At 42.1% G+C, this 15,354-nt stretch overlaps 1 protein-coding gene across 1 annotated transcript in view; it reads left to right on the forward strand.

Moving 5' to 3' along the window:
- Window positions 1–11,774, forward strand: part of agbl4 (AGBL carboxypeptidase 4) — a 1,365,393-nt gene extending 1,353,619 nt beyond the window's left edge. The window contains exon 13 of the mRNA XM_072510915.1: window positions 7,738–11,774. Coding sequence (XP_072367016.1) covers window positions 7,738–7,840 — 103 coding nt within the window. The 3' untranslated portion in view covers window positions 7,841–11,774. The remainder of the gene's footprint in view (window positions 1–7,737) is intronic.
- Window positions 11,775–15,354: the final 3,580 nt, after the last annotated feature.

The following is a 15,354-nucleotide window of genomic DNA, read 5'->3' on the forward strand; positions in this document are numbered from 1 at the left end:
AAAAGAAAAGGGACAGGGGAGAGAGCTCACAGAAAGTGGCCATGCTCCGCCACCATCTTGGAATCTCTGAAGTTATTGTGCAATGAAGTTATTGTGAAAAGCCCCTAGTCTCCACATTCCGGCACCTGTTCAGGTACACAGAGGGAGGATTCAGAATGTCCAAATTATCTAACAGCTCATTTTTGGGGACTGGTGGGAGGAAACCGGAGCGTCCGGAGGAAATCCACGCAGACAAGGGGAGAACGTGCAGACACAGACAGTGACCCAAGTCGGGAATCAGACCTGGGATCCTGGCGCTGTGAAGCCATATCAAGCAGGGAGTTTAGAAGAATAAAAGATGACTTGATTAAACATGACAGAATGGATGTGGAGTGGGTGTTTTCTTGTGAGAAATTGGGACACAGTTTAAAAATAAGGGGTTGCCCATTTAAAACAGAGATTAGGAAATTATTTTCTCTCAGAGGATACTGAGCCTTTGGAATTTTTCTTCCTCAAAAGGCAGTGGAACCAGAGTCCTTGAATGTTTTTAAGGCAGAGCTAGATAGATTTTGATGCGGAAGGAGGTAAAAGGTTTAGGTGGGAATGTGGAGCTTGATGTTACAATCAGATTACCCATGACCTTATTGAATGGTGGAGGAGGCTCAAGGGACCGAATGACCTACTCTTGCTCCTTGTATGTATGTCATTGAAGAATATGCATGAAAAAGGACAATGTGCAGGGGAGGGAATTTTTAAAAAGGCAAACAATTTGATGATTTTCAGATTTGGGCTCCTCTTAAAGAGGGAGTATGGCCTCATATTTCTTTTGGCTGTAAATGAGAATTGTTTGTGGTGAGGCAGGATGTATTCTGACAGGATTAAAATAAGACAATATCAGTAGGACCATTAGAATTTCCTCAACAGGTATTTTAGGACAATCTCTGGTAAAAGCAATATAAATGAGAAAAATTGCTTCCTTGAAGCAGGAACAGTTAGTCTCTTTTACCTCTATACCATATATCTTAATGTAATCCCTTTCAGTTTGAAGGGTGATTTGCCGTAGTCAAAAACTGCTTATGGCTGCCACCAATGACATTTCATGATCAGATCAGAGAAGGCATTGTTGTGCCAGTACAATACATGTTTGCACTGAGTGCTGAATTTGGTGCATTTTGAGTGCTATAGTAAGAGTTTGGTGACCGAGGGAGTATAAGGCTTCATTTTTATCTAAAGTTTAGTCTTTCTTTTATTTAGTTAATTAACTTAAAAGTTGCTGTTTGGTTTAGAAGAAGGTGAATTTTCAATCAGCTTTAAACAAGCTTCTACTTGTAGGCACTTGCAGCTGGAGCTTGTTAATTAGTTAATTGGATTAGGCCAGTTTTCAGAGGCTAGATTCACAGTATAAAAGTGATCCCCTACAGTGCAGACTTTGTTTGCACTGAGTGCTGAATTTGGTGCATTTTGAGTGCTACAGTAAGAGTTTGGTGACCGAGGGAGTATAAGGCTTCATTTTTATCTAAAGTTTAGTCTTTCTTTTATTTAATTAATTAACTTAAAAGTTGCTGTTTGGTTTAGAAGAAGGTGAATTTTCAATCAGCTTTAAACAAGCTTCTACTTGTAGGCACTTGCAGCTGGAGCTTGTTAATTAGTTAATTGGATTAGGCCAGTTTTCAGAGGCTAGATTCACAGTATAAAAGTGATCCCCTACAGTGCAGACTTTGTTTGCACTGAGTGCTGAATTTGGTGCATTTTGAGTGCTACAGTAAGAGTTTGGTGACCGAGGGAGTATAAGGCTTCATTTTTATCTAAAGTTTAGTCTTTCTTTTATTTAGTTAATTAACTTAAAAGTTGCTGTTTGGTTTAGAAGAAGGTGAATTTTCAATCAGCTTTAAACAAGCTTCTACTTGTAGGCACTTGCAGCTGGAACTTGTTAATTAGTTAATTGGATTAGGCCAGTTTTCAGAGGCTAGATTCACAGTATAAAAGTGATCCCCTACAGTCCAGACTTTGTTTGCACTGAGTGCTGAATTTGGTGCATTTTGAGTGCTATAGTAAGAGTTTGGTGACCGAGGGAGTTAGGTGAGGAGGGAGTAAGGTGCTCCTTTCATTTTGTTTCCGACATTTCCGCAAAGAGTGAGAAGAGAGCCAGTTTACAGAAAGTGTAGCTGACTGGGAGCAGAGTCGGAGGGCGGAGATCTAGTTAGTCCACAGGGCAGCTATATTCTGTCAGGTAAGAGGGGATGGAGGCTAGGCCAGTTGCATGCTCCTCCTGTAGGATGTGGGTGGTGAGGGATACCATCGGTGTCCCCGCTGACTATACCTGCGGGAAGTGTACCCAACCTCAGCTCCTCAAAGACCGTGTTAGGGAACTGGAGCTGAAGATGGATGAACTTCGGATCATCCGGGAGGCAGAGGGGGTGATTGAGAAGAGTTACAGGGAGGTAACCACACCCAAGGTACAGGACAAGAATAGCTGGGTTACAGTCAGGGGGGGAAAAAAAAACAGGCAGACAGTGCAGGGATCCCTCGTGGCCGTTCCCCTTCAAAACAAGTATACCGTTTTGGATGCTGTTGGGGGGGATGACTACCGGGGGAAGGCCCTAGCGGCCAGGTCTCTGGCACTGAGTCTGGCTCTGGGGCTCAGAAGGGAAGGGGGAGAATAGAAAAGCAATAGTTGTAGGAGATTCAATGGTTAGGGGAATAGATAGGAGATTCTGTGGTCGCGAGCGAGACTCCCGGAAGGTATGTTGCCTCCCGGGTGCCAGGGTCAGGGATGTCTCGGATCATGTCTTCAGGATCCTTAAGGGGGAGGGGGAGCAGCCAGAAGTCGTGGTGCACATTGGTACCAACGACATAGGTAGGAAAAGGGGTGTGGAGGTAATAAACAAGTTTAGGGAGTTAGGCTGGAAGTTAAAAGCCAGGACAGACAGAGTTGTCATCTCTGGTTTGTTGCCGGTGCCACGTGATAGCGAGGCTAGGAATAGGGAGAGAGTGCAGTTGAACACGTGGCTGCAGGAATGGTGTAGGAGGGAGGGCTTCAGGTATTTGGATAATTGGAGCGCATTCTGGGGAAGGTGGGACCTGTACAAGCAGGACGGTTTGCATCTGAACCAGAGGGGCACCAATATCCTGGGAGGAAGGTTTTCGAGTACTCTTCGGGAGGGTTTAAACTAATTTGGCTGGGGAATGGGAACCGGATTTGTAGTCCAGCAACTAAGGTAGCCGATATTCAGGACGCCAAAGCGTGTAATGAGGCAGTGGGGAAGGGAACACTGACAAAGGAGAGTACTTGCAGGCACGGAGATGGGTTGAAGTGTGTATACTTCAATGCAAGAAGCATCAGGAATAAGGTGGGTGAACTTAAGGCATGGATCGGTACTTGGGACTATGATGTGGTGGCCATCACAGAAACTTGGATAGAAGAGGGGCAGAAATGGTTGTTGGAGGTCCCTGGTTATAGATATTTCAATAAGATTAGGGAGGGTGGTAAAAGAGGTGGGGGGGGGTGGCATTGTTAATTAGAGATAGTATAACAGCTGCAGAAAGGCAGTTCGAGGAGTATCACCCTAATGAGGTAGTATGGGTTGAAGTCAGAAATAGGAAAGGAGCAGTCACCTTGTTAGGAGTTTTCTATAGGCCCCCCAATAGTAGCAGAGATGTGGAGGAACAGATTGGGAAACAGATTTTGGAAAGGTGCAGAAGTCACAGGGTAGTAGTCATGGGTGACTTTAACTTCCCAAATATTGAGTGGAAACTCTTCAGATCAAATAGTTTGGATGGGGTGGTGTTTGTGCAGTGTCCAGGAAGCTTTTCTAACACAGTATGTAGATTGTCCGACCAGAGGAGGGGCAATATTGGATTTAGTACTTGGTAATGAACCAGGGCAAGTGATAGATTTGTTAGTGGGGGAGCATTTTGGAGATAGTGACCACAATTCTGTGACTTTCACTTTAGTAATGGAGAGGGATAGGTACGTGCAACAGGGCAAGGTTTACAATTGGGGGAAGGGTAAATACGATGTTGTCAGACAAGAATTGAAGTGCATAAATTGGGAACATAGGCTGTCAGGGAAGGACGCAAGTGAAATGTGGAACTTGTTCAAGGAACAGGTACTACGTGTCCTTGATATGTATGTCCCTGTCAGGCAGGGACGAGATGGTCGAGTGAGGGAACCATGGTTGACAAGAGAGGTTGAATGTCTTGTTAAGATGAAAAAGGAGACTTATGTAAGGCTGAGGAAACAAGGTTCAGACAGGGCATTGGAGGGATACAAGATAGCCAGGAGGGAACTGAAGAAAGGGATTAGGAGAGCTAAGAGAGGGCATGAACAATCTTTGGCGGGTAGGATCAAGGAAAACCCCAAGGCCTTTTACACATATGTGAGAAATATGAGAATGACTAGAGCGAGGGTAGGTCCGATCAAGGACAGTAGCGGGAGATTGTGTATTGAGTCTGAAGAGATAGGAGAGGTCTTGAACGAGTACTTTTCTTCTGTATTTACAAATGAGAGGGGCGATATTGTTGGAGAGGACAGTGTGAAACAGATTGGTAAGCTCGAGGAAATACTTGTTAGGAAGGAAGATGTGTTGGGCATTTTGAAAAACTTGAGGATAGACAAGTCCCCCGGGCCTGACGGGATATATCCAAGGATTCTATGGGAAGCAAGAGATGAAATTGCAGAGCCGTTGGCAATGATTTTTTCGTCCTCGCTGTCAACAGGGGTGGTACCAAGGGATTGGAGAGTGGCGAATGTCGTGCCCCTGTTCAAAAAAGGGACTAGGGATAACCCTGGGAATTACAGGCCAGTTAGTCTTACTTCGGTGGTAGGCAAAGTAATGGAAAGGGTACTGAAGGATAGGATTTCTGAGCATCTGGAAAGACACTGCTTGATTAGGGATAGTCAGCACGGATTTGTGAGGGGTAGGTCTTGCCTTACAAGTCTTATTGAATTCTTTGAGGAGGTGACCAAGCATGTGGATGAAGGTAAAGCAGTGGATGTAGTATACATGGATTTTAGTAAGGCATTTGATAAGGTTCCCCATGGTAGGCTTATGCAGAAAGTAAGGAGGCATGGGATAGTGGGAAATTTGGCCAGTTGGATAACGAACTGGCTAACCGATAGAAGTCAGAGAGTGGTGGTGGATGGCAAATATTCAGTCTGGATCCCAGTTACCAGTGGGGTACCACAGGGATCAGTTCTGGGTCCTCTGCTGTTTGTGATTTTCATTAATGACTTGGATGAGGGAGTTGAAGGGTGGGTCAGTAAATTTGCAGATGATACGAAGATTGGTGGAGTTGTGGATAGTAAGGAGGGCTGTTGTCGGCTGCAAAGAGACATAGATAGGATGCAGAGCTGGGCTGAGAAGTGGCAGATGGAGTTTAACCCTGAAAAGTGTGAGGTTGCCCATTTTGGAAGGACAAATATGAATGCGGAATACAGGGTTAACGGTAGCGTTCTTGGCAATGTGGAGGAGCAGAGAGATCTTGGGGTCTATGTTCATACATCTTTTAAAGTTGCCACTCAAGTGGATAGAGCTGTGAAGAAGGCCTATGGTGTGCTCGCGTTCATTAACAGAGGGATTGAATTTAAGAGCCGTGAGGTGATGATGCAGCTGTACAAAACTTTGGTCAGGCCACATTTGGAGTACTGTGTACAGTTCTGGTCGCCTCATTTTAGGAAGGATGTGGAAGCTTTGGAAAAGGTGCAAAGAAGATTTACCAGGATGTTGCCTGGAATGGAGAGTAGGTCTTACGAGGAAAGGTTGAGTGTACTAGGCCTTTTCTCATTAGAACGGAGAAGGATGAGGGGCGACTTGATAGAGGTTTATAAGATGATCAGGGGAATAGATAGACAGTCAGAGACTTTTTCCCCGGGCGGAACAAACCATTACAAGGGGACATAAATTTAAAATGAAAGGTGGAAGATATAGGAGGGCTATCAGAGGTAGGTTCTTTACCCAGAGAGTAGTGGGGGCATGGAATGCACTGCCTGTGGAAGTAGTTGAGTCGGAAACATTAGGGACCTTCAAGCAGCTATTGGATAGGTACATGGACTACGGTAAAATGATATAGAGTAGATTTATTTGTTCTTAAGGGCAGCACGGTAGCATTGTGGATAGCACAATTGCTTCACAGCTCCAGGGTCCCAGGTTCGATTCCGGCTTGGGTCACTGTCTGTGCGGAGTCTGCACGTCCTCCCCGTGTCTGCGTGGGTTTCCTCCGGGTGCTCCGGTTTCCTCCCACAGTCCAAAGATGTGCAGGTTAGATGGATTGGCCATGATAAATTGCCCTTAGTGTCCAAAATTGCCCTTGGTGTTGGGTGGAGGTGTTGAGTTTGTGTAGGGTGCTCTTTCCAAGAGCCGGTGCAGACTCAAAGGGCCGAATGGCCTCCTTCTGCACTGTAAATTCAATGATAATCTATGATTAATCTAGGACAAAGGTTCGGCACAACATCGTGGGCCGAAGGGCCTGTTCTGTGCTGTATTTTCTATGTTCTATGTTCTATGTTTCTCTCCCCCTTTGTTACAATATTTTTGGAATTTTCACCTGAGATATAAGGGGCGTCATTCTCCGACCCCCCGCCGGGTCGGAGAATGGCCGTTGGCCGCCGTGAATCCCGCCCCCGCCGAAGTCTCCGGTACCGGAGATTGGGTGGGGGCGGGAATCGGGCAGCGCCGGTTGCTGGGACCCCCCGCTCAATTCTCCGGCCCGAATGGGCCGAAGTCCCGCCCAGAAATTGCCTGTCCCGCCGGCATAAATTAAACCTGGTATTTACCGGCGGCGTGGGCGGGCTCCGGGGTCCTGGGGGGGGGGGGGCGCGGGGCGATCTGACCCCGGGGGGTGCCCCCACGGTGGCCTGGCCCGCGATCGGGGCCCACCGATCCGCGGGCGGGCCTGTGCCGTGGGGGCACTCTTTCCCTTCCGCCTCCGCCACGGCCTCCACCATGGCGGAGGCGGAAGCGACTCTCCCCACTGCGCATGCGCGGGAAACTGTCAGCGGCCGCTGATGCTCTCGCGCATGCGCCGCATTTCCGCGCCAGCTGGCGGGGCAACAAACGCCATTTCCGCCAGCTGGCGGGGCGGAAATCCCTCCGGCGTCGGCCTAGCCCCTCAATGTTGGGGCTCGGCCCCCAAAGATGGGGAGCATTCTGCACCTTTTGGCCGGCGCGATGCCCGTCTGATTGGCGCCAGTCGGCGGACATCGCGTCGTTGGGGGAGAATTTCGCCCTAGATTTATCTGTGCTGTATCTAACTTGCTGTATCTTTTCCAATTCAAGATTATAACCCCAGTCCTGTGTTACTTCCACTTTCAGTTTCTGACCGTAGTCCATTATGCATTACAATTCCTGTCCTGCCTGCACTAGTTCTTAATTCCAGTCCCAAACTCCTGCTTTACAGCATGTCCTGTTTTGTAACTACACCATATGAACAGTTTGAATAAGCCGATTTTGTAACTTTACAGGAATTATCATCACAAAGCTTTTGATCCAAAGTATCTGTCATACAAATTTTGTATGAGTATAAAATAGAACTTCCTCTACTGTCTAGTTGAAGTTTAAGGGTATATAATGTGAAACGTTCTTCCAATATGAAACGTAAGCATTCCTTTCTACTGTCAACATGTATTTTGCAGAGTTTACTATGCACTGGAATTCATTTAACATTTGCTAACAGACTTGAAAGTAAATTTCTATTGTGATTGATACAATTTACTCTACCCAAATGCAATGTTGTTTTTATAATTCCTGCCTTTTGCAGCAGAGAAAAATCACCTGGCCTCAGACATACAAACCATCAAAGCAATGAAAACTCAGAAAACAGCAAGACAAAAGAGTCAGTGGAGCACAGGGACCCAAAATAAATCGAAAGGATTTTCATTCCCAGGCATTATAAACATCTTATAAACAGCTATGAAAAGGGGATTATGTGGTAAAATGGGTCCAAATACATCATCAGAAGAAATATTCATGTGATCAGATTCACTTCTAACTTAATTCCTAATACTTATTATCAGCATCTTCTTGAAGCTCAATGGTTTATGATTTGCAGATTTGAAAGTTTGAGGTTAAATGCGGTAAGTATTTAAAAGAAGGAAACTGATGGGCTGCAATGAATTTCAAACCACACAAGTGCCTCTCATCTCTGCAGCTCTGTAAGAAAGGAAATTGAATGATAGCTAAAGCATGGAAATAACCTTTCCATGACGTGGATTAGTAAGAGAGAGAAAAGTATTTTTCTAAATTACGATATTTAAATTGTTTCAATTGTTAAAATTTTAATTTTTAAAACCATATTTGAAAAGATTTATTCTGCTACAAAATGTCATAATAGCTTGTGTTTATCTGTTCTTTCACATTGTTGCTTTTGACCGAGTTCTATAAGCCATTTGAACAGTTAATAAAGTCTGGCGATGACTTCCTTCTTCCTTAATCCCTCTTTGTCGATTATTTTCTCTCAGTAACAGCACTAAATTCAAAATTGTGACCTTCTTGTTGATAATGTAATATTCAACTGCATGAGTAAGCATGTTAATTTGGATTTTGAAACTTTACACCTGTCACTCTTGCTTACGTAGGAAAAGCACAATATCCCTCCTATGGAGGACTTGTAGTCCTCCATATTTCCTACCAAATGAAAGGCAGGTCTGCTATTTGCAGATTTATGCTTTTAACCTGGAAATCCAGTGAAAGTTGATTTGCTGATTATTTTTCTTCATCTAAGGAAACACCTTGCCTCCACAGACAGTGCAGAGGAGCTGCTGGATTAAACCTCCAGGGCAGTGAGTGATGAACCTACCTTTATTTTGCAATAGAGCACATTGTAATGCAATCTATTGAGTGAACTAACATGCTGCAGAATAAGGATACCCTCTAATGTGAGGTTTAGAACTAAAGAATTCAATGTTTCTTTGCTTCATGTTCTTTGAAACTCACCTGCCTACATTGTTTGGTTAGTTTCGGCAGATTGCCTGCAATACCAATATCATATAATAGCAGAGTACTTCATATCAAAGATACTGGGACTTCCACCCAGCAGAATAGCACTTCTTGTAAACTAGTTCAAGAAATATCACTATGAGTTCATATTGAACTTTATAGGGGATCACAACTTCATGGCAGGAATAGCAGTAGAAGATACCAGTAATTAATGTATTAGGTAAAGTCTGCTAATTCAGAAAATATGTTAGATTACTTTTGAGAAGGTCATGCGTTTGATCCTAAGGGTTACCACGCAATTGAGCTATGAAAAATGTCATATGGTATCAATGTGCTTTATCTTTGGTGTGGGGGAGGGTGGCGGGGGGGGGGAAGAGATCTACCCCCGGTTGTTCGGTTGAATTCCATTTCTTGAGCAGCATTTAAAGACAGACATTGTCAATAATGGTGGTAAAATTCATAGACTCCTAAAGCAGCTGCATAAGGAAAAACATCTGTGGTTTGTTTTTCTGTTCCGTTTAATTAAATTTGCTAGTGATTGGTTCACTAATACAAATGCACTCCTCTTTCTGATATAATAGGGACAATTTTAACTTCCAGGTGGGAATGGGATGGTCGGGGCCCTAAATCGCAGTGGTGCATTTGCACTCTTGCTCCCATCCTGTCCACGGGGTCCTACACAAGGAAGCAAACTAGTTAAAGTATGCAAATCACTGACTTTTTACAATTACAGGACTTCGATTGCAGTTTCCCAGTATGAATGGATGGAACCTATTGCAGTATGGTGATGAGTGGCCTTACCAACAGTCAGTCCTGGAGGCCACTCACAAAACAGTTTGGGGAATGTTATTTTCTCTTTATTGGGGTTAGAATGATCAGAAAAATAAAATTTGGGCTACTGCCAAACCATCCAAGATCCACCCTGGGATTACATCTGACCCCATGTTTCTCAACCAGTTTAGTGTGAGAGAAGATCGGTTTTCCATCCACCAGAACCAGCAAGCTGGAGTGGGGCCTCTAATACTTGGTGTCTACAGCTCACCAGCAGAATGCAAATGAGTTGACTAAGTGACTCGGACCCTCAGACAAGAATCCGTGAGCTGCAAACTTCTTCCGACTTTTCCCATTGCCTACCTGTTTCCCACTGCAGTTAAATTTGGCCCCAATTAGTCAATTGCCAAGATAGCAAATTTGAATGAGTGTCAATTAATCTATCACGCTGAAGAGAGCCATGCAGGATGAAATTATGGCACATTCCCTGATAAACAGCAATAGAGTATCAATAATATGTTTTACTTCATCTCTTTTTTGTAACTTCTGCCTGTGGAGAGGTTCCCCCAGACTATTTTGACCAGCTCAGTTTATTGAAAGCAACAAAATTCAATATTCTTGGTGGTTTATCGAATTAAAATAGCTGAGGGCATTATGAACAAAAAACCCCGATATGAATGTTGGACTCACTGGTAACATCTAAAGTTTGTCGTGCTGAAATGATCAGAAATGCGAGATGATAGGCACTGTAAACAACTATGTGGAATTTAATCTGCATGACAACTGTTCCTTTCATTTCACTGCATGATGAGTTTTGAAAAACAAAATAGTCACACAAATGCATTTCAAAATCAATATGTATGCTTGTAATATTTAATAAAATAATTAACATCATATTTTAATATATGTCTAAATCTGCTGCTATGAATGCAGTTCTGTGATTTTCTAATTAGTAAGGAAGCAATATAAATTTAATTCAATTGCCTGGATTCTGGAATTTATTTCTTTATATTATATGATGTATTATATTAAAAGTGAGCTGACATCTATTGTAATTGCCATAAGCTGGTTGGACACTAAGTAGTCAACATTAATTTGGGTTTGGCTGGAGATTATCATTATCGGCAAATTACACAAATCCTCCCGGAACCGCCCAAAAACCTCCAAGTGGGGAAAGAGAAACATACCTTTCAAAAATATTTGTGTGGTATGTATTTTAACATGTTGCTCCCTCAATGTGTTGCCTATGATCTTATTTAGATTTGAAGATTTAGATAGGGAAGCATGAATTGTTTTGGATATGGACAGGAATTTTGTTTCATGTGGCCGGTTTATAGGTTGAATTGCTTATCCAAACTTCAGTGTATCTGCAAAAGATTCCAGCATCAGCAGCATTTCACAGGCACACACATATGGTTAATACCTGTCACTTCACAAAATTTTAATTGATGTAACATTTCTCTGCAATATATTGACCTCTTACACTATTGACTGTAGAACAGAATGTTTCTATTGGCCTCTTCCTTATATTCCTAACTGTTTTGGAATGACAAACATTTCCTGCAACCAAACAATGCCATTGAAAGGATAATGCTATTGAAGAGGATTAGCAGGGCAAATCATTTCACTGTTTAAATGTCATTGCCACATTATTTGAATCTTTGTACTTGTACGTATTTTAATCTAAATACCGGTAAGCATTAGAGAATGTAACTGGAATATGAAATACTAGCACCAAGCATTTTTTGAAAAATATGTATTTTTTTGTGTTGTTTGCAAGTGAAGTTTGTATGTGCATGATTAATGTTGCTGTCTGGTTCACAATTTATCTGTCTGTTCTAATTTCAACAAATGAGTAGAAACTTAATAAAAGCATGTTTATTTGATAAGGTGCCGTGCTACTTAATTACTAAAGAATTCATGGTACAAAGCCTCCTGATATATGAATTTTAGATCATCGTTATTTTTTTGAATTAGACCTAAAGCCACAGGGAGAAACATTGCAATTGCCATTTTACATACAATGACAGTCATTGCATCGGAGGTTCCGTAGGGAATATGTAATTGCATTGTAATCCACATCCTAAAATGTACATGTTAACATATATTTTTAAATAGAAAATGAGTAAAAGATACAGCCATGTAGTCTCAATAATGCAAAAAAATATACAACTTCTCATTGTTATCTGAATAAAAATACCTTTCTAGCTTGGTTTGCACAACAGATTATTTATACTTAAATTTAGTTATCCAGTTTGAATTAATTAATTTCCCAAGAGTTAACAGCTTATGGGTGCAACAGTTGTCATGAATGGGATTACTGCTTGTTTAGCAATATGGTCAAGGAGGAAAATGCACAATTTCTCACAATAATTAATATTGCAAATCTTTTTAATTGCATAAATGGACATAATAATCACCATGGCCCATGAACAAGATATTGTTCCCTTTTGGTTCTAAATATAAAGACTAAGTACCTCATTAAGCAAAATAGTTTTAGTGGCTGATATACCAGGGTAAATTATTCTGTTTTTGACTCATTAGCTTCAACAAAAATGGCAGAATCTATAAATCTGTGTATATTTGGTTGTGTGTTGCCATACTTAAGCATGCATTTAAAAAAAATCTTCCAAAATATAATGAACCTTTTATACAGTAATATAGAAAGCAATATTTTCGGTTAAATAGATTTCACGTTTGTTGCTTATTGCTACATTACTCTTGAAGGTTAGTTATTACCACTGCAACTAAAACTCACCGTGTGTTAGGTGTTAATTGTTAATATGAAAAATGATCAACAATTTTTTTAAAAATCTAAATGCCTACCAGGCTTCAATAATCTAATCTACTTTAAGTTGTGACAGGGCATTCCTGTAAAAGATAACACCAAGTTTTCTGTCATTGACTATATTTTTCTTCAAATAGTCCTAATTTATATTCAAAAGGCAAATATTTCCCTTTGGTGCAGTTTCATAAGGACAGCTTGCAACAGTGCAAAGGGATTTTTGCCTCGGGCTGTTTTGTGTCAGCCAGAGTGTTCATGAAATTTTTTATGAGCCATGTTAAAGAACCAGCATTAATAAAATGTCAGGGTAGGTGGAAGATGGGTGTCAGGATCAGTTGCACTAGAATTTGTGATTGCCGTCCTCGAAAATAAGAGAAGAAAATATGGAGACAGACATATTTTAAAATGCATGGGAATAATTGTGCTGGTTAGATGTGGGATCAAACGTGTTATGCATCTAATGGCTGTGAAGATCCAAGTGAAATAAATGTTAATTGCCATAATGCAGCTATTTGGTCACTAGTTAACAGCAACAAAACTGGTCACACATTGGCCCAGTTGCCAAAATCAGGCATAGAGATCCCAACGGTGTGTGAATTTGTGGCTTTAAGGAATGCTTTAATGGTGTTGAGATAAGACCATAAGACATAGGTGCAGAATTAGGCCACTCGGCCCATCGAGTCTGCTTTGCCATTCAATCGTGGCTGATATTTTTCTCATCCCCATGCTCCTGCCTTATCCCCATAATCCCTGATCTCCTTATTGATCAAACACCTATCTATCTCCGATTTAAAGACACTCATTGATTTGGCCTCCACAGCCTTCTGCAGTAATGAGTTCCACAGATTCACCATCCTCTGGCTGAAGAAATTCATCCTCATTTCTGTTTTAAAGGATCGTCCCTTTAGTCTGAGATGGTGTCCACTGGTTCTAGTTTTTCCTACAAATAGAAACATCATCTCTACGTCCACTCTATCCAGGCCTCGCAGTATCCTGTAAGTTTCACTAAGATCCCCCCTCATCCTTCTAAACTCCAACGAGTACAAACCCAGACTCCTCAACCGTTCCTCATACGACACGCTGTTGTGAACCTCCTCTGGACCCTTTCCAAGGCCAGCACATCCTTCCTCAGATGCAGGGCCCAAAACTGCTCACAATACTCCAAATGGGGTCTGCCCAGAGCCATTTACAGCCTCAGAAATACATCCCTGGTCTTGTATTCTAGCCCTCTTGACATGAATGCTAACATTGTATTTGAGGAGATTTGGGCAAAGAAGTGGTGTTTGTTTATTCCAATTTAATATCAGAGCCAGTATATTGTGGATTTGAGTTTATAATCTAGACCGATAACCCAGTACAGTGCTGAGGAAGTACTACATTTTTTTTCTTATTTATTTACGGGATATGTGCGTCTCTGGCTGGGCCAGCATTTATTGACCATCTCTAACTGCCATCCATTTCATTTTTTTTTTAAATTTAGAGTACCCAATTTTTTTTTTCCCAGTTCAGGGGCAATTTAGCGGGGCCAATCCACCAAACCGGCACATCTTTGGGTTGTGGGGGCGAGACCTACGCAGACACAGGGAGAACGTGCAAACTCCACACACCTGTCATCCATTTCAGAGGACATTTGAGAGTCAACCACACCGCTGTGGATCTGGAGTCATTGTCACATGTCGGCTAGACCAGGCAAAGATGGTAGACTTCCTTCCCTAAAGGATATCAGTGAACCAGATAGGTTTTTACAACAATCAGCAATGGATTCATTAGATTTTTAATTCCAGATTTTTACTGAATTTTAGTTTCACAGTCTGCTAATCTTGGGATTTGAACCCATGTCCCCAGATCGTGCCCTGGGTCGCTGGATTACTAGTTCAGTGACAATACCACTGCACCACTGCCTCTCCTACTTTGTTAGAGGTGCTATGCTTTTTTTGAATGGGATAGAATTATTTGAAGCACGGATACCTCAACACCAAAATAGAAACCAGCCACTCACTTCATTGTTGCTTAAAGGCGCTGTTGTTCATGAACAAAATGACTGCCATGTTTGTTTATACAAGCCACTGAATTTTATATGAAATGTTGGAGACATTTGTGAATAATGCATTTTGCAAATATTTCCTGTTATACTTTACACCTTGACATTGAGTCATTGAAAAATTGAACCATGATACATGCTCAAATGGTAACAGTCTCAAAAATACATCTTTTTCAGTGAAATGCAGAGGAAAATAAATCAAGTAACACACAGCAAACTCCTGTCCCCAGAAAGATAAGAATCTTGCAGCTTTCATTTTTGATGACCCTTTTTTTAAAAAACCGATTCCCTTCCTACAATTTGGTATGTTCACATTCAGATATGGCACTGATCAAAGATTCTGCAGTCAAGTTAATTTGATTAATTATTCCCAAATGCATGGAGGTTAAGATTGTGCTTCCTGGCTTAAGTGCAACCTATTTGCACTGGATTTGCCAGGCTACCAAACATACTCCTGGCGAGCATCTTCATTTTTGACACACTTAGATGGGGACTATGTAATTTAGCCAAGAGCAACACCCTTCCTGGTAACCTTGCTCACAAAAGTATGATGCTGCCTTCACACCTTTCTTAGTCTTTCTGAATACAATGTGGCTTCATCCTGAGGCACTGGCTTGTTGGTCCTCCATCCTGTTAATATTCTGTGCTTCCTTTGGACAATAGCAGGTCTCTGCTGGTCCAATACTTGATTTGGTGCATCAAAACTGGCAACATTTCCAAGATGTTTAGCGCCATCACAATTTCCTGGCGTACTGGTGGGAGGGGACTACACTCTCATACAATGGTAGGAGACTCGGTGCAACCGCATTTGATATCTGCGCTCCGGGCCAGTGTTGGAATGT

Source organism: Scyliorhinus torazame, chromosome 7, assembly GCF_047496885.1.
Source record: "Scyliorhinus torazame isolate Kashiwa2021f chromosome 7, sScyTor2.1, whole genome shotgun sequence".
Classification (NCBI taxonomy): Eukaryota; Metazoa; Chordata; class Chondrichthyes; order Carcharhiniformes; family Scyliorhinidae; genus Scyliorhinus; species Scyliorhinus torazame.